The sequence below is a fragment of the Archocentrus centrarchus genome, chromosome 17, assembly GCF_007364275.1.
Source record: "Archocentrus centrarchus isolate MPI-CPG fArcCen1 chromosome 17, fArcCen1, whole genome shotgun sequence".
In the NCBI taxonomy this organism is placed as follows: domain Eukaryota; kingdom Metazoa; phylum Chordata; class Actinopteri; order Cichliformes; family Cichlidae; genus Archocentrus; species Archocentrus centrarchus.
Window position 1 is genome coordinate 26,870,989 of NC_044362.1, and position 21,644 is coordinate 26,892,632.

General features: G+C 39.7%; 3 protein-coding genes and 3 non-coding genes across 6 annotated transcripts; all 6 read right to left on the minus strand.

Moving 5' to 3' along the window:
• Window positions 1–79: 79 nt before the first annotated feature.
• On the minus strand, window positions 80–3,903 carry rps8a (ribosomal protein S8a). The gene is made up of 6 exons (XM_030752881.1): window positions 3,851–3,903; window positions 2,176–2,282; window positions 1,816–1,915; window positions 1,425–1,600; window positions 922–1,051; window positions 80–233 (listed from the first exon to the last, which is right to left on the minus strand). The coding sequence occupies exons 1-6, from the start codon at window positions 3,852–3,854 to the stop codon at window positions 124–126; spliced, it is 627 nt and encodes a 208-aa protein (XP_030608741.1). The 5' UTR covers window positions 3,855–3,903; the 3' UTR covers window positions 80–123.
• Window positions 1,145–1,213, minus strand: LOC115796519 (small nucleolar RNA SNORD38). The gene has a single exon (XR_004021310.1). It is a non-coding gene; the product is annotated as a small nucleolar RNA SNORD38 (small nucleolar RNA).
• On the minus strand, window positions 1,706–1,775 carry LOC115796520 (small nucleolar RNA SNORD38). Its single transcript, XR_004021311.1, has one exon. It is a non-coding gene; the product is annotated as a small nucleolar RNA SNORD38 (small nucleolar RNA).
• Window positions 2,009–2,116, minus strand: LOC115796521 (small nucleolar RNA SNORD46). The gene has a single exon (XR_004021312.1). It is a non-coding gene; the product is annotated as a small nucleolar RNA SNORD46 (small nucleolar RNA).
• A 1,113-nt stretch (window positions 3,904–5,016) lies between the features above and the next one.
• hectd3 (HECT domain containing 3) lies at window positions 5,017–14,258 on the minus strand. Its single transcript, XM_030752745.1, has 20 exons — window positions 14,193–14,258; window positions 13,378–13,833; window positions 11,826–12,079; window positions 11,594–11,729; window positions 11,149–11,270; window positions 9,982–10,095; window positions 9,624–9,706; window positions 9,354–9,519; window positions 9,103–9,184; window positions 8,557–8,739; window positions 8,413–8,465; window positions 8,148–8,316; window positions 7,950–8,063; window positions 7,673–7,762; window positions 7,148–7,354; window positions 6,903–7,032; window positions 6,436–6,510; window positions 5,584–5,665; window positions 5,410–5,481; window positions 5,017–5,239 (listed from the first exon to the last, which is right to left on the minus strand). Exons 2-20 carry the CDS (start codon window positions 13,726–13,728, stop codon window positions 5,155–5,157), a joined length of 2,568 nt encoding a protein of 855 aa, XP_030608605.1. The 5' UTR covers window positions 13,729–13,833; window positions 14,193–14,258; the 3' UTR covers window positions 5,017–5,154.
• An 815-nt stretch (window positions 14,259–15,073) lies between these two features.
• On the minus strand, window positions 15,074–19,726 carry best4 (bestrophin 4). The gene is made up of 9 exons (XM_030752746.1): window positions 19,575–19,726; window positions 19,396–19,496; window positions 19,070–19,303; window positions 18,055–18,209; window positions 17,857–17,934; window positions 17,543–17,695; window positions 17,129–17,209; window positions 16,891–17,045; window positions 15,074–15,341 (listed from the first exon to the last, which is right to left on the minus strand). Exons 1-9 carry the CDS (start codon window positions 19,724–19,726, stop codon window positions 15,074–15,076), a joined length of 1,377 nt encoding a protein of 458 aa, XP_030608606.1.
• Between the last annotated feature and the right edge of the window lie 1,918 nt (window positions 19,727–21,644).

Genomic DNA, 21,644 nt, shown 5'->3' on the forward strand with positions numbered 1-21,644 from the left:
TCAAATATTTGGTGAATGCACAAGTTAAAAATTACCTCCAACAAACTGACAAAAAACAAAAAAACAAAGCCCAGACAGATGTGGGACGTTTGGATTTTATTGACGTATCAAACAGCTGTACATCTATTTGCCTTTCTTGGCCTTGATCTTCCTCAGGTAGAACTCGAGCTCCTTGCCCTCCAGGATGTAGCCGTCTGCCCTGCCACACTGGCCAGGTCTGGAAGCGATGCAAGCTGCAGGAAGGAAGACGGAAACGCAGTCAGTCAAGGGTGTTAACAAGGTCAGTAAATCAAGTCTCAGATGGTGGTTTTCATGTTGCAGAAATGTAATAATTGAGGTCTCCAACTTCTAGCAGAATAACAACCTTCAGAGTAAAAGTGGGATTTATGGTCTTTCACAGAGCTGACATACACCTACAAATTTATACAATACTTTTCAGCACAAAAAACAACTCACCTGCTGTCCCTAGAGCCTAGAGCACACTGCAAATCTTTAGTTTATCACAGATATCAAAAGCAGTAAAAATATACTAGAGTTAAGGCAGTGAGTATGTCATCTGTGTTAACAAATCTTTGCATTTTCTTTTCAGAATGCATTTTTTGCATGGGATAAAAATATTTTATTCCACCAGCTGAAACCCAACTAAATTTTTTTTTTTTTAAATCCTTGCGAGTTTCCTCTTGAGGAAAGTCAAAACTTCTTTGGGGAGTGCACCAAAAATATTACCCTGACATTTGTGTTTAAAACAGCTGCACATAATAAATTATCTGTCAGACCTATACAGGATTAGTTTCCTAGACTTGATTCTTTAATGATGAAGACATCTGATTGGCCATTTGACTTCTGGGACACAGCCAATCACAGCTCAGGCCTTTCACTTACCACTGACAAAATTCATTCAGCCACAAATGTTGGACTTACCGAGCAGTTTTCCCTGCTGGAACTGCTCCTCCAGGAGTGAGCTGATCTTGGCGTTTTTCTTACGCTCATCATACTTCTTCTGGGTCTTCTTTGACCTCTTCCTGTTCAGGATCTCTTCCTCCTCGGGGCTCTGCAGCAGGATAGGTAACAAGGCTCATTAGATGGTAGGAAACATTTGATTACTGCACAAAAACCTGCAGTTTAACATTTAAGTTAACAGGTCTTTCTCAGAGTCTTCGTTATCACCACTTTCATTCAGTAGCAGAACTGGACAAAGTTATCGTCATAGAAAGACGTGCACCAAAACAGCACTGTATAAATAAAAGTGAAATGAAGATATGTGCTGCTTAATGCAAGATTAAGTGACGGCTGCCCTTAAGCCACATCTGGAAGGGACATGGCCCCCATTAGGAGCCATCATAGTAGCACAAGAGAATGCAAAACCTAGCAATAATGTATTACACTATTTATTAGCACAGAACTCAATACATTTTAGGACATACCAGCTTGGCTCCCTTCTTGCGTCCCAGTGGAGTGACATAGTGAGCTTCATACCACTGCCTGAAGGGAAGGCTGTCGACAAGAACGATGCAGTTCTTCACCAGGGTTTTGGTTCTGACCAGCTCATTGTTGGAGGCATTGTAGACCACATCGATGATCCTGGTCTTCCGTGTGCAACCTGAATACACAAAAATCAGGCATCATCAGCTCAGCATACTTCCCATTCAATCTGTCAACTACTATAGTTTAATAAATCTATAAGATCTCAGTGGAGAGAAGGGGTTTTTCTCAGAGTCTTTGCTGTCACCACTTGCATTCAGTAGCAGAACTGGACAAAGTTATCGTCATGGAAAGGTGTGTGTTATATCAAAAGGTGTCCCTGAAGAAACTTACACTCGGAGCCCCATGAGAAGTTTCCACTGTCCAACCTCAGAGCTCGGTACTTCTTGTTCCCACCACGAACCCTCACAGTATGGATGCGGCGAGCTCCAATCTGAAGAAAAAAACAGCACATTGTATATTAGTCTTTATAGAAGCATTTGTGTGAAACTTATTTTCCTGAACAGCACCATGAATATGTTTTAAATGCGTGTCAGTGTAACTATGACAGGTCCTAACATTGGTAAGCCCAAAGCTTTGAACCAAAACAGCTCAAAAAAGACCTACCTAAGGGCAAGTTTTCATCACTCACGCCAGTGAATTCATTTGGAGCAAGTAAGAGATTTTTTTCTTTTTTTTAAAAAATAAAATCACCTTTGTGTTTGCTGCGGGGCGCCCAAGCTCATACTTCCTCTTCTTGTGGTAGGGCTTGCGTTTACCGCCGGTCTTGCGGCGTTTATGCCAGTTGTCCCTTGAGATACCTGCAAAAATAAAATGCAGAAACAACTAGGAGTCAGTTAATTGGGCTACCAACAAGATGTTGGCAATAAAAAGCTTTTCTGTGCTTGAGCAATCAGTTCTCCAAGGTAAGGTTGTCCGCAATTTGATTTGGATTCCGCATGAAGAGTTTCATCATGTCACTCAAGCAATCAAAAACTTTTTAATGGCTAAATGGAGTTGCTTATATATACACACACACAAGTTAAAAACAAAAATCCAAACCTTCCTAATGTGACACATTAAACCAGATTCACGTTCTTTTAAGTGTGAATAATAAACTGAGATGATCCAGCTTATTATTCAGTCTTTATGATGTCACTCGAAAAGACTGCATTCCTCAGCATTTAAGAACTTCACTTTAAGCTCAGGATAAACAGGTAGTGGTGACAACGATAAAAGCGGCTCACCAAAGACAAGCACAAAACAGCCTGGCTACATGTGATAATTACATGTACAAGATACATGCACGTATTCTATACATATCCAGAAGCTCTCACAGGTCCACTGTCACGTCGGTATACTGAAACCTTTGTTTTCAGAACTACAAAAACACCCTAGACTGTCTGCTACTGCAGTAATCTTGGAGGCCATACAGAAACACATCCTTTCACAACTATTTTACATAAACTAAACTTTATTTATAGTAGTAACTGCTTGACCTTAAAACCCCAACATGGACCCCCAAGCCACTAAAACATGCGTCTAGTCAACTTTTCTGTGTTCCACCCCGCATGCAGTCCCTGCTGCCGTCTCTACCACAGACACCATCCAGCTTCGTCTGCATTAGTCCTTACTGTGCAGCCTCTGCGAGCATCACAGAGCAGCTACAGCTAAAACCTGATCCAGGTTCAAGATTGAAGGCCGCCCAGAAACGGACTACCGTTTCTAGTAAAAGTCCAAGGTGCTCCAGTGGAGGCGAGACTCCAGTGAGGCATGGCAATATCATTCATCCAGCCAGCATGCAGCAAGGGAGACACGAGACAGGCCGAGACTACCTGCGACACAGCTTTCAACATAAAATAACCTCCCGTAGGACCAAATAAGGGTGTTACACGATCGACACTAACAACTGTACTCAGGAATAGTGTCCAAAAGCTGCATTACTTACATTATTACCTTAAGTGTTTGCGCCTAGCAGCATGACAGGATCACTATTAGCATGCTAACAAATGCTAACTTCAATTAGCCTGAACAATTTAAAAGCACATAATCTCCAGCACTTCTCCCATACAACCAACCTGTCGAGAGAACACAGCTAGCTCCTGCTAAAACATCCCGAACAGCGGAGAGAGATGTTTTCACGGACACTTCAGCCTCCGCAGCTAGCTACATAGCCAGTGAGGGCAGCCATCTTGGATACTCACTTCAGAAACGCACTAGAAATAATTTCATTAAAACAAAATCAACCGACTACAGACAGCAAATATTCAGCAGATTCTATTTAGATACCATTATGTATCACTATAGCAAACCATTATCGGAATATGCCTTCGTTAAAACATCAGATGGGAGAGGATTCTGCCTCCGACTCGAGCATGAAAACACGTACCCATTCTCAGGCGCCGGCTAGAAAGAGGAACCGCAAAGGCTCATGGGGAGGTTTGAAGACACTGGTTCTCGCGAGATCTAACTCTACAGCGAACGAGATTTTCACATAAAAGTTTTGAGATACCCAGAAGTAGAACTAAGTACAACAGAGTTTTCATGTTCTGTAAAGTTTCACATGCAGTACTCCTAGTTCTTCACTACACCCATGAATCGTCTCTGTGGTTTTCTTCTTCTCCTCCTACCTGGCAGCTGCATAATTCAACATCCTAGACCAATATGTCCACTATGCCTCCTTCGCACATGTCCAAACCATGTCAGCCTTGCGTCTCTAAGTTTGTCTCCAAACCACTCAGTCTGAGCTGTCCCTCTGTCGTACTCATTTCTAATCACTCTCAGTGAAAATCTGAACATCTTCCACTCTTCAGCTTGGCCTCTTTTTTTGCTAATATCATTTTTGCTGTGATATTTCCTGTTCTTAGCTAACAGAAGTGGTACCCAGAATGAAGCCCATTTGCTTCCAGGTTCGATATGCTGTGCTGTACTTTTGCCTTTCTATCAGCTCAAAGCAGTCTGGACATTCTCCTCTGTCATCCAGGCATTTTCTGTCCCTCACTGGATATTTTTGTCTTCAGACAGTTCTCCATTAACCCTCAAGATAGTGGTGTGGGAAAAAAATCCAACAACCATGCCACGTTCAAAGACACTTAAATCACCTGTCTCCCCCATTCTAATGCTCTGTTTCAACTTCAGCAGGTCATCTTGACCACGTCTACATGTCTGGATGTTGCTGATTACATATTTGCATTAATGAGCAAGAAAGTGGCCGGTGAGTATCGACCAAAATATTTTTATTTATTTAATAAGAATTTTTTAGGGAGTTGCTACTAAAGAAAGATGTAATATCAAAATGTATAATGGAATATTAGACATAAATATATAAAAGAATGTGTATAGTTACTTTAAAGAATAGGTCATTTATTTTCCATATTTTAATGACATTAAATTAAGAATTAGTACATATGTATATAAATAAGCAATATAATCCTGTGTAAATTTTTATTAGTGACAAACAGGTAATTAAATGGACCTCAGGTAAAAAAAAAAAAATTGATCTTTTACTGATTCAACACTTAAAAGGTTAATAAAAACCACAGTGAGTGACTTCCATGTTTCCATAAAGTTCTTTATTATATACAGCTATTGGTTATTTGGCATATGTGAAGACATGATGATAAAAGTTGGGAAGATATCTGCATCCAACAGCGAGTTGTGGCGTGTGCAGTGATCAGCGGAGCAGTAGGGAGATCACTCCTCCCAGGGACTCATGTCAGTGTCAATGGCCACACAGTTGTACGCAGCATAGCGCAGCTTCTCCTCACAAACTTTCGCACTGCAATACAAAACAAGGAATAGAGGAAAATACATCATACTAACATACTAAGCAGTTATTAATCTTTAAGATATTTAACTTCCTGTAGCGCTGTAAAAACAAACAAAAAACTGGTCAGTATTAAAGTGCATCAATAATAACTGCACATGAAGCACATGGGCTTGTTATACCTCGGGTAGCTGGGAAGATAAAGGGTGCTTGAACATGTGGAGGACTGTGGAAGTGCATCAGTCGTGTCAGAGCTGAATCAGGAAACAACAAAACATGTTACATATTGTTTTTGTAAATTAAATCTAAATCAAACTGTAATCAAATAATAACTACGGGGATACACTTGCACTTACCCTTGTTTGTCAGGAAAGACATAGATAGGTGCAGGAAGACGACTTCGACCAGTTACAAACCTCAGAAACCTGCTGCGATCCTCTGAAACCAGAAATCAAGAAGACCAGTCACTGAGATCAGTCTGCACTTGAATAATGCAAATACAAAATGGCATCCTTATATAAACTACTCAACTAATCATCGCTTTTGTCACTAGTTGGGCCCAGACATACTAGTCATTTAATCTAATTGTTAAAATTTTAATTGATACTAATTGCTGTCCTACGTGTTATGCAGCCAATTGCCACTAGATGGAGCTTCAGTCCTGACATTGTTATAGAAACATTCTGTTAATCTAGGCCTGAAAGTTTTAATAGATCTAATATTATTAGTTATTTTAAAGGTGAAGAATGAGATTGCAGATTCAAGAGATTGACAGACAGATTGGGGCTGAAGCTGCAGTGATGCGGATGTTACACCGGTCTGTCGCGGAGAAGAGAGAGCTGAGCGTGGAAGCAAAGCTGTCGATTTACCAGTTAGTCTGTGTTCCTACCCTCACCTATGGTCACGAGCTTTGAATAGTGACTGAATGAACAAGATTGTGGCTATAAGCAGCAGAAATGAGCTTCCTCCGAAGGGCATGGCGTCACAGGGCTGCCTTGCTGAGGTGTAACTCAACTGTAATGTAAAACGAACAAAACCGAGTCGAGTCGGTACTAGTGGAAAAGGGGCAAATCTGACTTCTTGCACAGGCTTCATTTTTCAGACCCAGAAGCGTGATCTGTCTTTATATACAGTCTTTGGTGCAAAGTTTATGTTTTGAAAGACATTTACTACTTTGTGAAATGGGGAAAAATAAACAGTGAACTCACCATTGGTGAAGTTTGTCAGTGCCTCCCATAAGTACTGCACTCTAACATCACTTTGTTCCAGGTCCTCATAACGTGCTGGTGGGGAGAAGAAAAGATTACTTATAGCATCTTTGTGACTTGATACAACTTGGACCTTATTACTTCACCTTAACTTTGAACAGAAACAACAGAACAATATCTCAAAGAGCTCATGGTGGACAACATAAAATAAACATGGATAAAACAGAGGTTATCAAATCAAACAAATCTCCATGAGAGAACCTCTCTTTGTGCTTTTAAAGCTACGGCAAACCCACTTGTCTGCTGTGGAAAAGGCAGCACGTGCAAATGTGGATGTACTGAAAATCTGCCAGATCTCAAGGCTACGTACAATAAATTTAGGTGAAAATATAATAACTGAAACAGCTTCATTTATTATATTCACTTCATTAATTACATCAGTGTTAAAATCCAGGCCAGACACTCACTGAGTCGCTTCAGAGCTTCCACTGTGATCTCTGGGTCTCCGCAAACCTTCTTTTCCACTTCCTGCCAGGTGAGCAGGTCCAGCACTGCCTGAGGAACCACCTTCAGCAGCCCAGCCTGCATGGCTGCTATCTGCAGCACACATGCACAAACCATTTTAATAATTACATCAATCAATGGAGTAGCTTATAAAGAGTTAAACAGAAGCGAAAAAGCCATACAGGGAATTCTAATGTAGAAGTCCCACCTGCTGTTTGCTCTCCTCCATCCGAGCTTTCTGCACCAGGCGGATGAACTCGCTGCGGTCCTCGTAGCGAACTGCCACATTACCACCGCCAGGGATCAATTCCACCATCGAACCATCAGTCAGGAGGGTGGTGTAGACCAGCTCCTCCCCAAATCTGAACTCAAATGTCTCCTGGTCCATGTTCTCCATGGCCTCCAGTAAGTTTACCTAAACACAGATTCCAGAGTGAGCCAGTAACCAGGAAAAGAAGAATCAGTCACCAAGTTAATCTGTTTATTTCTGCTAGATTTTCATTTCAATGCAAAAATAGGAGAGAGAGTGCTGCATGTAATAAAGTTCATTTGTCAAATTCTGGACTATTTAACAGCTCACAGGAGTGAAGTATTAATCAATATGAAGTATTGATGATGGCAATTCTTCTATTTTGATCAAACACAAGCTGCAGAGTCCTCTCTTCTCTTCTTTCAGAGGGTTGAGATTTACATTACATTATCATGTAAATGTGAATGATTTGAATGTCCTCACCAGCACAGAGTCTACTGCAGCGAAGTCTTTACTCCAGCTGACGGCTTCCCCAATCAGCTGCTTCCACACAAGCCCCGGAAGAGCCAAAACCTGCATGAGAGGACACAGAATAAGTCTAAAAAGTAAAATATCTATGCCTACAAAAAAATTAAGTGTTAATTATGTTACTGTTTTGTTTGGTAAAAATTTTTAATAAAACCATTACATTTCTGTTAAAACCACATATATATTCTTACTCTATAATAATGCAAACACCCTTCAATAGATGGAAACTCACCAAGAAGTCTTTCCCTCTTAGAGCAGCACCCATCAGCTGACCAATCCATTCATACTTGTGGAACTCTTTGCAAGAAGGGTTGGGGACGTAGTAATCTCTGGCCTCGAAGGCACCCTGCCAGCAAAAGCCAGTTTTAGAACAGTGGTGAAATCCACTCTCATCCTGATAGTGTGCAGGTGGTGATGGGATAATGACTACCTGGTTGGATGTCCGGGCGAAGAACGGGAGAGGCATGGGACACTCGGCCGAGCTGGGGCAAAGCTCCTCCGACATGTCTGCGAGGCTGTCCCGAAATCCACCTCCTTGGTCAATAATTCCCTCTGCAATGAATTTGCATTCCCACCACTGGTCATAACGAGCGGGCCACCTGATGGATCAAAAAGCCACATCAGAGATTTAGATTTTAACGCTTGAGTTACAAAAGTCATAAATATTGGACACAAGAGGCTGAGAAAACGCACACCTGTAATCTAAAGTTTTCTCAAACTTGTCTGATGGCTTGAGACCCTCATACACCTGCAAGATGAAAAATAAAGCATCTGAATCACTGTATATCTCCTCACACTGAAGGTTATCAGTGAATTTTAGGCTTCCTTCTGGTCTCTACCTGATTGAAGACGGCGTTCTTGCAGGTTGGGTCCAGAGATGGGTTGTCTCTGTGCTCCATGGCCAGACGTCGGTTAATGTAGAGTCGAGGCATGAAGTTTGGCTTACTGGTCTCTGAGTCCTTCAAGCACTGAGTGATGAGGGCTGAGCGCCGCTTGGACAGCAGCAAGAACTGCTTTATGGTCTAGAGGGTGCCAAAAGACACTCGTTTAAAAAAAGAACTAAAACAAATTACACACGGTGGAGCTTAATCTTCAAAGCTTGTATCAGTGGTTCCCAAAGTCAAGAGTGCTGCGGCCTGCTTAAAAACCAGAAAATATAGTGTCAAGGTATCAAGTATCACTTCTATATTCTTTACGCATTATTCTTGCTTTTTTTGCCCCTGAAGATTAATATAATTATTTTATCTTGATTATCTTATTCTTATAATCACTGAAACCTAAATTTGAAACTGGCATCATAGTCAAGCATGAGCAGAAGCTCTACTTAATGTTTTTTGTTGTGTGCGGCCTGTAAATTATATGTTAAAGACTTTAGGATGACTCACTTTGATCTGGTTGAAGGTACCCAGGCTGTAATCCCAGGCTGGCACCAGGTGCGGGAGCACGCTGTCCAGGAGATTGATAAACCTGCAGACAGAAACATATAAAAACTGGAAAAATCTGCTGCTTAAAGGTAACATGGACTTTATTATCTTTAGTACAAAGGGTGACTGACTAGTTGAAACATATTTCCGAGCCTAAAGATAAATATTTAGTTCCATAAAAAGTATGAGGGGCACAATGCGTGCTGACCTACCTCTGGATAACTAACGCTCTGCGGTACAGGATGTCCGGTGAGGTGCCTTGCAGACGGGGGTAGCGGACCAGGTTAGAGGACTGGAAAACATCAGCATTCAGACCCAGGTCCCTCTCACAAGATGACTTAATCTTCAACCCTCTGATCCGCACATCTATCCCATCCTCTGTAAAAGGAGGGGGAAAAAAACATTGATTTATGTTCAATACAGAAGCGTCTGCAGAGGTATTCAAACAGAAAGCAGGAGATCTGATACAGAAACATTTTCACCTCTACATTCCTCGATCCGAATCTCGATAACAGGCAGGTGTGAGGTCATATCCTCAAGCACACACACTTCTCCAATCAGATTACTAGAAACATAAAAGAGCAAGAAGCAAAGAAATGAATGAAAGATCTGGTTTTCCTGGTTAACCTGCTACAGATGAGTGAATTATGGAGCGTGGTAGACATGATGTGTAACAGCCTGATTTCTTTTGATTTTAACATGAAAAAAAACATTATTAAAACAGTATTAGAATAATTATATCATTTTATTTAAGACACAATATACACTGAAGTATGTATCTGTGAAAATGTGGGAACCTTTTTGTAAACTGTACTAATAATTTCGTTTGACAAAACTTACTCATCTATAGTGACGTCACTCAGCTTCTTCAGGTTGTCTCCTTCTCCTCCAAACACTGTGACTCTTTTGGGCATGTAGTTGTCATCTGTTGAGTCCACGGTCAGTATCAGCTTACTAGTGCACAAAAGAGGGCATTAAATAAAATATCAACACTTCCGAAGCTTAGCAGTAAAACAAAAAGACAAAGTGCTTCACTTTTTTAAGCATCAAACACAGAAACTTTGCACGATTATACCATCACAGCAGTGCAAAATTCAGGTAATACCAGACCAGTTATTAACAAATAATCATAAAATAAATAAATAAATAAATAAAAGGACAACATGTCTGTTGTGAAAAACTGGGACTGACCTACTAACAACTGACGTGACTGAACGCATCTTCTGCTCCTGTTTGCAGGAGAGTCAAAAACATTCATGTCATGCAGCAAAGACTGTTTGATTATGGCAAACAAATGTTCCAAAGAACATGTGTCACCTCCTAAAAGGCTTCTCAGAAAGTATATTCATGTATATGAAAGTAAGTGATTAGGTTTTGAGCTTAGCAGTTAATATTTACAAATAGATTTTTACAGTAAATAACTGTTGTCCATCAGGTATTGCGTAGAACTGTCTATATTTTATACATGAACTTTATTTCATTCAATATTGATAAAGATTTCTGACATAGGAAATACAGATGATGAGATGAGACAGCTGAGAGATGAAACAATGATGGAAGGACTGATGACAGTGATTAAACCAGAGTAAGAGGAAGGACTGTTATGGTTCTTGTGCTATTCATATGTACCTATCCTCCAAGCTTGAAGTCAGTATGTTCCATGGTCACTGACATACTGAAAGCCAGACAGAGAGATGGATGATGAATAAGTTATCCCTACGTGTCTCCCTGCCTCTCAGCAGGTGACACAAAACCTAGAATTCTGATTATTTTTGTCAAAATTTAAATAATAATTTTGTATTTGCCTTGTTAACGGTTGAAAACGAGCTTTTGACTTACTTCTTCTTTCGCTTTGGCTGTGAAAGGGCAAAATAAATGGACCCAATCTGTAACCAGCTTTAATGTTTTGTTGCAAATATAAATTGAAGCTGAAACACAACTTATATCAAGTTGCTATTAATTTCTTCTTCCTTTTTTAGCTTTCTTTGTTCCTTTGCATTTTCTTACTTGACCACAGTGCCTTTCTTCATGTGCAGGCGGATCCAGTGCTGGCCCTGCATGCCGTCGCTCTCCCAGTAAGTTTCAGCGTCGCCATCTGTCAGGCAGCTTGCCCCCCCGCTGGGATCCTCCTGTCAGCAAATATCAAGGTTTGATGAGTGGATTAAAAATTAATAAGAAGTATTAACTAGAGAATCCTGTGCAGAAGTCACTGCAATGACAATTGTCTCAAGAGCCTTAAAAAGGTGACTTTCTGATGTTTCACCTCTTATCCAAACCAAAAAGGTAGAGTCCCAGGTTCCCTAATGATGGTTGTCCCCTTTGGAAGTGGTTGTTGACCCATTAATCCTGATTTAGACTTTTTTTTTAGTTTATGCACTTATTACTTTTAGGCTGGACTACTGTAATTCATTATGACGTGAGAGTTAAAATCAAAGGGTTTAATTTTGCTCACCGAGCATGAAGAAACATCGATGCTGGTCACACACTGCTTGACGCTCCCCAGGTTCTCGTCCTCTTTTCCTATGTGGTCGTAGAAGTAGTGCACCAGGTCCTCATCACATTCATATGTCCAAGTGGGAGGAACATACCTGAAAGAGTTAATTTAGCATTAATTGCATTCATTTTACAAACTGTTGCACCAGAAAAGTCAGCTTTCCGTTTTAACTTTGAACAGACAGACTCACCTCAGCTTCTGGACGGCGGCATCATCACACTCTGCGATTTTAGGTTTTTCGCCAATGTAAAGTGCACTCTCCACATCCACCACTTGTTCCCACCTGTAGCAGGGCTTGTGGTCGTAGCCAAAAAGCTGCTGCTGCCTGCTGATAGTCTCTGGTGACTCCACAGGCACCAGCCTGTCGCCTCCCTCGGTGTGTTTACACACCAGAATCCATCCTTCTTCCAACTCCTGGCCTGGGCGGTACTCCTCGAGCTGTTCCTGGAAACAGAGTCAGATCAACTGGTCAACATGTGCTTTCTCACCAAATTTAAAATAATCTAGGACAAACAAATCAATCAGAATATCATTGTATTTATATATGTAGTGCCAATTCACAACAACAGTCATCTCAAGGCACTACTGTAAGGTAAAGACCAAACAATATTTTAGAGAAAATCCCAACAATTTTCCCTATGAGCCAATATTTTCCTGGGGAGTGGGCCTGGAAGAACTCCCTCTGAATAGTAATAGTTTTTAGCAGAACCATCTACCAAGACCAGTTGAGGTATGAGGGAAAAGAGAAGAGAGAAAAGATGAGTAACCAAGAGAGACCATGAATGATAAACTGGGTAGAAGAAAAATAGAAAAACTTTGAGGTTAAGGTTAAGCCTTTATAAATAACATGCCAAGTTGTACAGTTATTAAAACTTCACAGGAGGTCATCCATTTACCACATAGTTGGAGATTTTATTCCTGGTTTATGGTACCCATAAAATCAAAGGAAAATGATTAACTCTACCTGCTCCACCATCATCAGGGTGAAAGACTGAATGACAGATTGTTGAGCACTTTGGATCTGAACCACTTTAAAAATCATTTTTGTTCTGATCTACACCACATTAATTAAAGGAGACTTATAATGCTCATTGCCAGATCCATAATTCTAATCTTGGACTATTATTCACAGTTCAAAATAATCCTTGTTTACCTTCTACTGGTCCTTAGTGCAGCCCCTAAGTTCATGCACTTTCTGAAACAAGCCATTTTCACACACTGATTCCATACAGTGTATGCAGTTACCATGTGCTAGAAGGCATTCAAAGCTGAAGAACCTGGCACCAATTTGTTCACATTTGCTATACATTAGTGGCTCACTGATGCTGTCACTACCAATATTCAATTTTGCAGTCAATCAGTATCATATCCCTCTGAGCTTAGTGATTCATTTTATCAATGCTGCCATGTTTTTCTAACAGGTGTGGATTGAAAAACAATGAATCTAGGTTCATATCAGTGGTGCTTTGGCACACCTGAGTCACATGCATGCATTTTTGTATACTCTGTCCACTTTCTGAGATAACAAAACAGGAATCAGTCAGGGAACTGAAAAAGAAACAGACCAATAAGTATAACTGATAATGGCACTGGTATCAATAAAATCAATATTTATCTATGAATGTTGACTATACACTGACATGTTTTCATGCTGGTTCTTGTTATTTCTTATCTATTGTATATATATTTTTTTTTGTATTATAGTGCAGTTTTATAATTATTAGTAATGCACAGTGTCTTACCTTATTCATTTTGACCCAAAGGCCCTGGCTGTTACAGTATTCTTCCCCTGTTGTCCGGATGCATGTCCCTTTCTTTGGTTCAATGTTGTACTTATATGCTTTCTTGCTGTGGGGAGTCTGATGCGGGCTTTCAAAGACAGAGATGACGGTTTTTCCCACTGTGGATCCTCCTGCAGAGGCGCCAGAGGAGGAGGCAGCAGAGCTGGAAGAAGAATCCTTGCAGATTTTGTAGCACACTTCTTTGGGGACATAACACAGACACTCGGTCACCGGCTCGCTCTTCCTGAAAGTCTCGATGCACTTGTTCAGGAAGCGGATCCTGCCGAGCAGCAGGTGAGGGTTGTCGCCCATGATGAAGGTGGCAGTCAGTAGCTCAGCAGCAGCGGGAGGTCATCAGCTGACCATTACACCGCTTTCCTGTTTTTTGTTTTCCTGTGTGACCCCGCAGGGATGCTCCTGTCAAACCAAATGAAACCCACATTTCTTTAGAAAGTGCGGCTTCTTTTAATTCGTTCATTAAAAACAGGTTCCTAGCTCTACTACATAAGGTGTGTACATAGTCTGAAATGTTAGAAATCGGCTAATCAGCGGGCAAAGTTCTCTGACATAAGTATCACCTCCTCCCATAAGGTAAAAGTGAGAGCAATACCATTAGCATGCTAACAGGGTGTTCAATAAACGAGCCCATGCCTCAGCACAGTTGTTATCAACAACCCAGGAGATTAGCTAGGCGAGCATTTAACAGACCTTTACGGGACATAAACATTTCACGAGGTAAAAAAAATCGGGTCATTTCTGGAAAGCTCCCAACGTACCTGCGGACAAGTCTTCAGACACCCCGTTCAAGATTTCTATGGGTTTCTGACAACACGGAACGGAAGCGCAAAAACCTTCCGCACTTCCGTCGAGCTTTACATAATAAAAGCATCCCATCCGAGTGTTTTATTTTGTTAACGGGGATAAAGACAGTAGGGACAACTTGTACGTACTCGAGTTGAGTGAAAATGCACGCAGGAACAAAGTAGGTTAAAACGTATCCTACTTTTTCCTGTAACGTTGATGGTTTACATTTTTAGAGGGACAAGAGAGTAGCATAATTTGTTGTAACCTACCATACTGTGCGTAGAATGTTGTTTTAACCAGAAAAAATAAACATTATTATTATTATTATTATTTGGGCAGACCACGTTATTTTAAAATGGAGTATCTAACTTGCTGAGGTCTGTGTCAACATCATAGAGTTAATGTTATAGACTATACAGTTATATAGCAAGGTCGGATTACTTACCGAGCTTTGATAATTAATGAATTTGCATAACCAAAGTCTGCCTTCAAGTTTTTCTACCAGAAACCCTTTTTTATCCCCTTTCATATTATATTAATTTTTGTCTTGCTTTTTTTTTTTCTTTTTTTTTTTGATTTGTTAAATACTTGGCCAGGTTTGAGTTAAATACACCTTTTTAATAACATTAACCACATCTTACAGAGTCTGTCTTGAATACAAACAAGAGTAGAAAGGAACAATAATAGGTCCTTCCCTTTGTTATTTATTTTATATTGTTCAGGAAATGTTCTTGCAGTCCGTAGTTTAACACAAGTGAAACCTTTCAATGTCTCATTTTCCCCAAAATGTTTTATTTCACACATTTTTTGTGTGTGTTTACAGTAAAAGTTTTTACATGACAATAAGAATCAGTTAGTTGTGTTCAACTACAACTTTAATTAGTGCCTTTTCTTGTTCATTGTGATTGGTAGCATCTCTGGCACCTTCATCAGTCCCTTCTGCCTCATTTGGGATTGATGAGACGTCCTTGAGAGAAGGGAGGCTCCCACCGCGCACGAGGCCTTTACCCCACTGCAGAAGGCTGTTGAGCCCGTCACTCACAGAGCTCTGAAGGTGCAAATACTGTTTGTTCAGAAGATCGCCTCCAGGCCGGTGAATCTCAAGATCTTCAGCACTCATCCTGTAAACATGGGAGACAGCATGACAGCGGCTGTGAGTTGTCTTGGACTGTAAAATTACGCTGTTGAAAGGAAAAAGTCCTGCATGATAGTATTAATTAAACTTTAAGTATAATGTACTTACATTTTCAAAATTAAAAGTATTTAACGACCCCATGCCTGTTATACTTTCGTATATCATCCATTATTATTACTGATGCATTAATGTTTATGTAGCATTTTACATTTGTGGGTAGATGTGGGGTCACTTTGTCTCTATAAGGAACTGCTGATTTTAAATTTCTAATTATTGCAATTGAAAATGTCTATTTTTTATCTCTTAAACCATTTAAAAAAAATCTAAAATGTTTAAATCAACTAACTTGAGATTTCTTTTAAAGTGAGAAGTTGAATGAAGAACAGTTGATCACTGACTAAACTCACTGCATTAAGTTTATAAGACACTGCATTAAGTTTATTAGACACATAATTAGGATAATAACTGGTTCACTGTCAGTTGCTCCCTTATCCACAAGGAGTCACCACAGCAAGTAGCTCTGCATGTTTGATTTGGCAGATTTTTATCTCAGATGGCCTTCCTGGCACAACCCCAAAGGGATTTGCATCTTTTCCCAGGACTGGACCATGGATCTTTCATTTGTTAGCCAAATGCGTAACCCACTACACTACAGAGCAAATTATTATTTCCTTATTAAGGACAATAGTAAAGAAACTGTATTCATTTCTCCCAATTTTCACAAATCATACATCCCTTTTTCATCCATCCTTTTTCTTAACCATTTATCCAATTCAGGGTTGTGGGGTGTCTGAAGCTGGAGGTGGTGGTAGTGGTGGTGTTTGTGTGGTTGGGGGGGTACACCCTGGACAGATGACCAGTCTATCACAGAGAGAGAGACTCATTCACGCTCTCATTGACACCTATGGCAGATGTAGAATCACCAGTTAATGTAACATACATGTGGTTGGATTGCGGGAGGAAACTGTGTTATGCCCGGAGAGAACACGGCCACAGGGACAAGATGCAAAACTCCACATAAAAGGACCTGTGCAGCACTCCAGCACCACCTTCTGTTTTCCAACTGTGTATTTTTTTACCCTTATACCTGGAAAGTCAAACTGTGCAACTTGTGATGTTTGACCCCTTGTTTGTTTTCTGTAACTAAAATTTAGAGCTACAGCTGTTTTTCCTTTGAATATATGTTTGTAATTTTAGCTCCAATTATCAAATTGTATCTCATGGAATATCACTTGGTTTGCTGCAGAAAGAAAGAAAAAAATCAATTTAACCCAATTTTTTAATATTAAGCAACCTATTTCACAAATGTACAATTTCACATTTTTGCATAATTATTAAATTTTTCTGGTCCGTTTCACCCTTACAGCATATAGTTCTGTTCTTTACAGAGTCAGTTATTCTATTTATTGGTCTATGAATTTCTATGCCCCCCCCCCCCCCCCCCCCCCCCGGCACATAGGTGGAATAAAAGCAATTACCTCAAACCTATTCTTGAGTAAATATACTCAGTTATGTTCCATCCCCTCTCACGTTACCTCATGTCATAGGTGGAACCTTTGAATGCTGGCCTGAGGGCCTCTGCTGCTGTCGACAGAGTGTAAGGGATGGAGAAGTGTCTCTGTGTCCAGTGTTTGTCCTTTGCTATTGGAGCCAGATTCTGGTACATGTCATCCACAGCCAGCATCGACACCTGTGAGAGAAAGGAGCAGACTTAAAAATCTCATTTTAGGTTTCCAGTGCTCATAACAAAGAAGAATGCCTGGAGGGGAAAACCTGAATGTTTCTGTCAATCAGCTGGTTGGTTTCAAAGTCATCGTCATCCTCGCCAAATGGATTGATGATCAGCTCTCCCACCTGCAAAACAGTAAAACAACCTAGACAGACACTCTGGTTCTAGACTATTAATACTCGTACACCAAAACTTCAGCACCATTTTATTCATGCAGCTGCTCCCCTTGACATTAATTAAACTTGAAACAATGAAAGTTCTCATGTATATTCATTTCAGTTATTAAAATAAAACCATAATTCAAAAGGGTCAGAAATGCATTTTACAAACTTGTCAGCACTGTCAGACAAATACCATAAAATAAAAAGTATAATATTTCCCTCCAAAGTGTGATAAGTATTATATACTATAGAGCCTGTAATGGAAGTATGCACTGATACATGAATATGTTGTGTTACCTTGAGCCAGCCGGCGTAGAAGAAGAACTGCAGCAGGGTGAAAACAGGGATGTACAAGTCCAGTTTGTGATCCTTGTAACCTTTCTCGGGGTTCAGGAATTGTCGGCCGATCACACAGAAGCCAAAAAACGAGTAAACTGCAATAGTTACTACCTACACAGAAAACCAACAAGCTAGTGAGTGTGTGAGAAGGTTAGGCAAAGTGCTTAGACATAGAAAAAAGCATTTGAATAGAAAAGCACTATACAAAGACAGTATATTTATCTAAAATTGATGATTAAGTGACTGTGTCATATTTCACTGGCTGATTGTACCTGAGTGTAGACCAGAGGGATGCTTATCCAGTCGTAGTGGAACAGCAGGCTGCACTTAGATCTGTAGTTATTGAGCTCCTGCAGACATAGTACGGCAATTACAAGTAAGTTTGTACTGACTTTAGGGCCACATATTATTTGTAAGTTATAGAAAATGAGTAGGTCTGCGCTTGTTGCATTCTTTAGCAAACTCCTCACATCCATCAGCAGCCTCAGAGCTATGTCATCCCTCACTCGGCCCTCCTCTCTCGCTCTGGACGCCAGGTTTGAAAACCACGTCAGAGGCATCCAGTATTTGTTGAAATCAGAGTGCAGTGACTCATACTTTTTCAGCTCTTCTATGGTCATAAATCCTGCACACATATTACACACACTGAGTTCACACGATATATGAAAGCATTAACTGACTGACAGGAAATAAACTTACTGCAATAAACTGAACTGGATTATACTGAAATGTTAGAATTTTTCATTCTCTTTAAAATACAGTGAAGTCAATGTGTTTGAGTTTTGATCTGTTCAACAAACAAAACAAGGCTTTGAGAATCATGATGATTTTATATTTTTTTCACTATTTTCCAATATTTTAGATGTAAAGAAACAGACAGATGCTTGAATCCCAAAGGCTTCACTGCTCAACTCAGACTTAATCACAAATTTGTATTTGCTTTAAGTGGACACACATAAGAACGGTTCTTCATGACCTTGTGCACTGTTCCCCACTATATTATTACCTTTAACATAACTTTTTCTTCACTGAGTGCTTCCTCTTTTAGTACCACAAATATAAATTTCTATATATTTTTCAGCCTTTTATGTGTAGTAATAATACTTTTACAGAAGTGGATGATTTGAATCATGATCTGAGTTTAAACTATCTCAGCATTTGACTTTATTGTCTTGTAACTTATTAACTTATGAGAAAAGATGTTGTGCAGGGCAACTAATAATTTAGGTTTGGCATGTATTGAGTACAAAAGTCAAAAGTCTTGAAAATTCTGAAATAAGGAGCCCTTTATTTTAATATGATGTCAGGTGGATCTGTTGTTTTCCCCCCATTATTTTGTGTCTATAGTGTTGATATGCAGTGTTGCTCTTCTGCACATTCAGCAGTTATTATACGTCTGTTCTTCCTTCACCTTGTGGTAAATTTGTGATTTTTTTTAAAAATTAACTTATGTAAATGCATTTAATTAAGGACTGTTGTTCTTACCAGCCTCCACAATGTGGTCCAAAGTTGGGAACCGCCTGTGAACTCTTGTGCTAATGGAGCGGAGAATAAGGACAGAAGATAAGTTGGCGTATCTCATGAGGGTTCGTCTCAGCAGACGGCCCCTCTCATCGGTGCCGTGGACGTTCCCAGACACCACCATCATCAGATTGTCAGGCAGTGGGAAGCTGGTGTACTGACCCCACCACCTATTAAAGGCCAAGGTCACATAGAAACCTAGAATTTAAAAAAAAAAAGAAAAAGAAAAAGGAAAGCTCATACAGATGCTTATATTTGATTTATGTAACTGCTGTGTGATTCACTCTTACCGAGTACAAACAAAACAGGGATGTAGTTGGTGTTAGTGAACTGGTCGCAGTAAAGTGCGATGCGCTCAAACAGATCCTGCTGCCTCCGCGTGAGGAGAAACCTGAGGAGCAAATGAAACCTTTCACTGCCAGAAACAAAACTCAGTAAGAGAAAGAGCAGTGTGAAAATGCAAATTTACCTGTAAAACACACTGAAAAACAGATAAATGACACAAAACACCAGGAACTCCTTGTAGAGCAGCCTGTAGATGCTTCCCTTCCACCTGAACAGGAGCCTGGAGAAGCCGGCAAACCTCACACTGGCCACCTCGAGACTGTAGGAAACTGTCATGTTTAGGCAGTAAATCCCTAAAAAACAAATTTAAACAAACATGTAGATGTATGATAGATTAATAATTGTATGTACATAAAGGATTTTTTTCAAGACCTGCTTCACCTGCACCTGTGCTGAATGCTGCTGTCCGGAGAAGAAAGTTTCTTCCTCTGGGCCTGAATTTAAACCTTTATATGTTGCTGTCATAAATTAGCATTTTAGATTTATTACCCGGGGACCTACAGCCTGAGAAACACACCTACAGTTACAGAGTGCATGAAGGCATCTCTTTTTACACTCAAATAACAGCTCGACTGATCAGTTGATCACCTATAATTGCATTATTCACTGAATCTTAGTTATAATGTATACAAAAAGGTTCCTTCTATGTGCGTTGGTCAGAGCTGAGGTGACTTTAAGCATTTTGAAAACTTAAATTATTCTTAATATCTTATTTATTCTAAAAGAAAAAAAGCCAGATAATAATAAATAACACACATCACAAATTAAAAACACTGTTCTATCATATTAAGCCAAAAAATAATCACCAAATTATTACGTCAGAGGCAGTTTGGCTTTAAAAATAAGAATTTATTCAAATATAATTTATATTTTACTGAAACTTCTAACTTATTATCTTCTTGTTTATCACACTCAGGAATGCATTTGATTCTAAAAACACACTTTATGATAATCGTGTATATTGTTATATATGCATATAAGTAAATAACTACAGCTTTGTTAACAGACAGTGCCTCACACATATATCGGTCTCTGTATTATTTCTAAATATTTAGATTTAAAAATATATTTTATGATCAAGACTTCTGTCATCTGTTTCATGAAATTATCTATTTTATTTGCTCAGCTGAGAGAACTTTTATCAGCTGTGTTAAGCATGAGAAAATTATTTACGGTTTTAAAAAGCCCGTATCCACAGAAAAATGCATACATATAGACACCTTCAAACACTCAATCACAAAACATGCCCACCTTGTGAATACAAACACAGTTAAAAACTACAACCATATTAGTCTTTTTTGTCTAGTTTTGTCTTCTTTTGTAAAAAAAATTAAAAAAATAAGTACATGTAATAAAAACACTGTGTTTTAAGCCATGCTATACTGGCTGCTGCATGTGCTCGTTCTGTTCAAAGAGGGTTTTACTTTTCTACTTTATATACATATAAAGTAGAAAACAATATTTAAGTCAAAATGCACTGTACACATTTTCTCTAACACAAATAAGTACTTTGGACCTGCTATCTGTGCATCCTGCCACAGAAAATCAAACAGAGTACATGCAGATTGATTGCACAGCAGAGGCTCCTGGGTGTATAGACTGTTATTTACTGGTGACTGTGATAGCAGGAGTCTAAACATCAGAGCTGTGCCCATCCCTCCTGTCTCTTAGCCTTTGTAATTGGTTGCTGTGCTCAGCTCATTTGTTTGTTTTTCACATCGTTACAGCACCTCACTGTAAATCAGACTCTTCGTTTCCAGCCCTGCTTTGGACACTGGCTCTATTTGCTCTCCTCTGACTCGACATTTATGAGGCCATGTCTTCTCCATTTGATCCTGGATCAACAATCACTGTGGACTTCCCTATTCCCAGTCTGACTCTGAGTCTCACGGTGTTTACATTTTAACTTTTTTCAGGCAGAGATTTTTGTACTTGTCCACAATAAAAATGATTTAACTAATCTCAGTTCCTAACTCTAGGTGGCATTATTGTAATGTACAGCATGGATCCCAGCCTCAGCCCCAAGGCCTGTACTTGCCTCATACACAAAGACACCCAGAGGCTCCTTTATTGATAGAAAACAATAAGAGGAACTACTGACATATTTAATACTTTGTTTGGATTTTACTTCAGAATTCTCCAAATCTGAAACAGCATTGGTCAGCTGTCTGCTACAAGCAACTTTTTATAATCC

What these genes read in the sequence shown, in the direction of transcription:
- rps8a (XM_030752881.1), bottom strand. An exon ending in GCCCCGCAGCAAACACAAAG is followed by an intron (nt 1,916 to 2,175) that starts GTGATTTTATTT and finishes TTTTTTCTTCAG; the next exon opens with ATTGGAGCTCGCCGCATCCA. An exon ending in CCAGCAGGGAAAACTGCTCG is followed by an intron (nt 234 to 921) that starts GTAAGTCCAACA and finishes TCCTTCCTGCAG; the next exon opens with CTTGCATCGCTTCCAGACCT.
- hectd3 (XM_030752745.1), bottom strand. Translation starts at nt 13,728, where the DNA reads ATGGGCGACAACCCTCACCTGCTGCTCGGCAGGATCCGCTTCCTGAAC. An exon ending in AAGAAAGGCACTGTGGTCAA is followed by an intron (nt 10,096 to 11,148) that starts GTAAGAAAATGC and finishes TTTGTGCACTAG; the next exon opens with TAAGCTGATACTGACCGTGG. An exon ending in GTACCTTCAACCAGATCAAA is followed by an intron (nt 8,740 to 9,102) that starts GTGAGTCATCCT and finishes GGCACCCTCTAG; the next exon opens with ACCATAAAGCAGTTCTTGCT.
- best4 (XM_030752746.1), bottom strand. Translation starts at nt 19,726, where the DNA reads ATGACAGTTTCCTACAGTCTCGAGGTGGCCAGTGTGAGGTTTGCCGGC. An exon ending in TTTTTCAGTGTGTTTTACAG is followed by an intron (nt 19,497 to 19,574) that starts GTAAATTTGCAT and finishes TTTGCTCCTCAG; the next exon opens with GTTTCTCCTCACGCGGAGGC. An exon ending in GGTTCCACCTATGACATGAG is followed by an intron (nt 15,342 to 16,890) that starts GTAACGTGAGAG and finishes CCATGTTTACAG; the next exon opens with GATGAGTGCTGAAGATCTTG.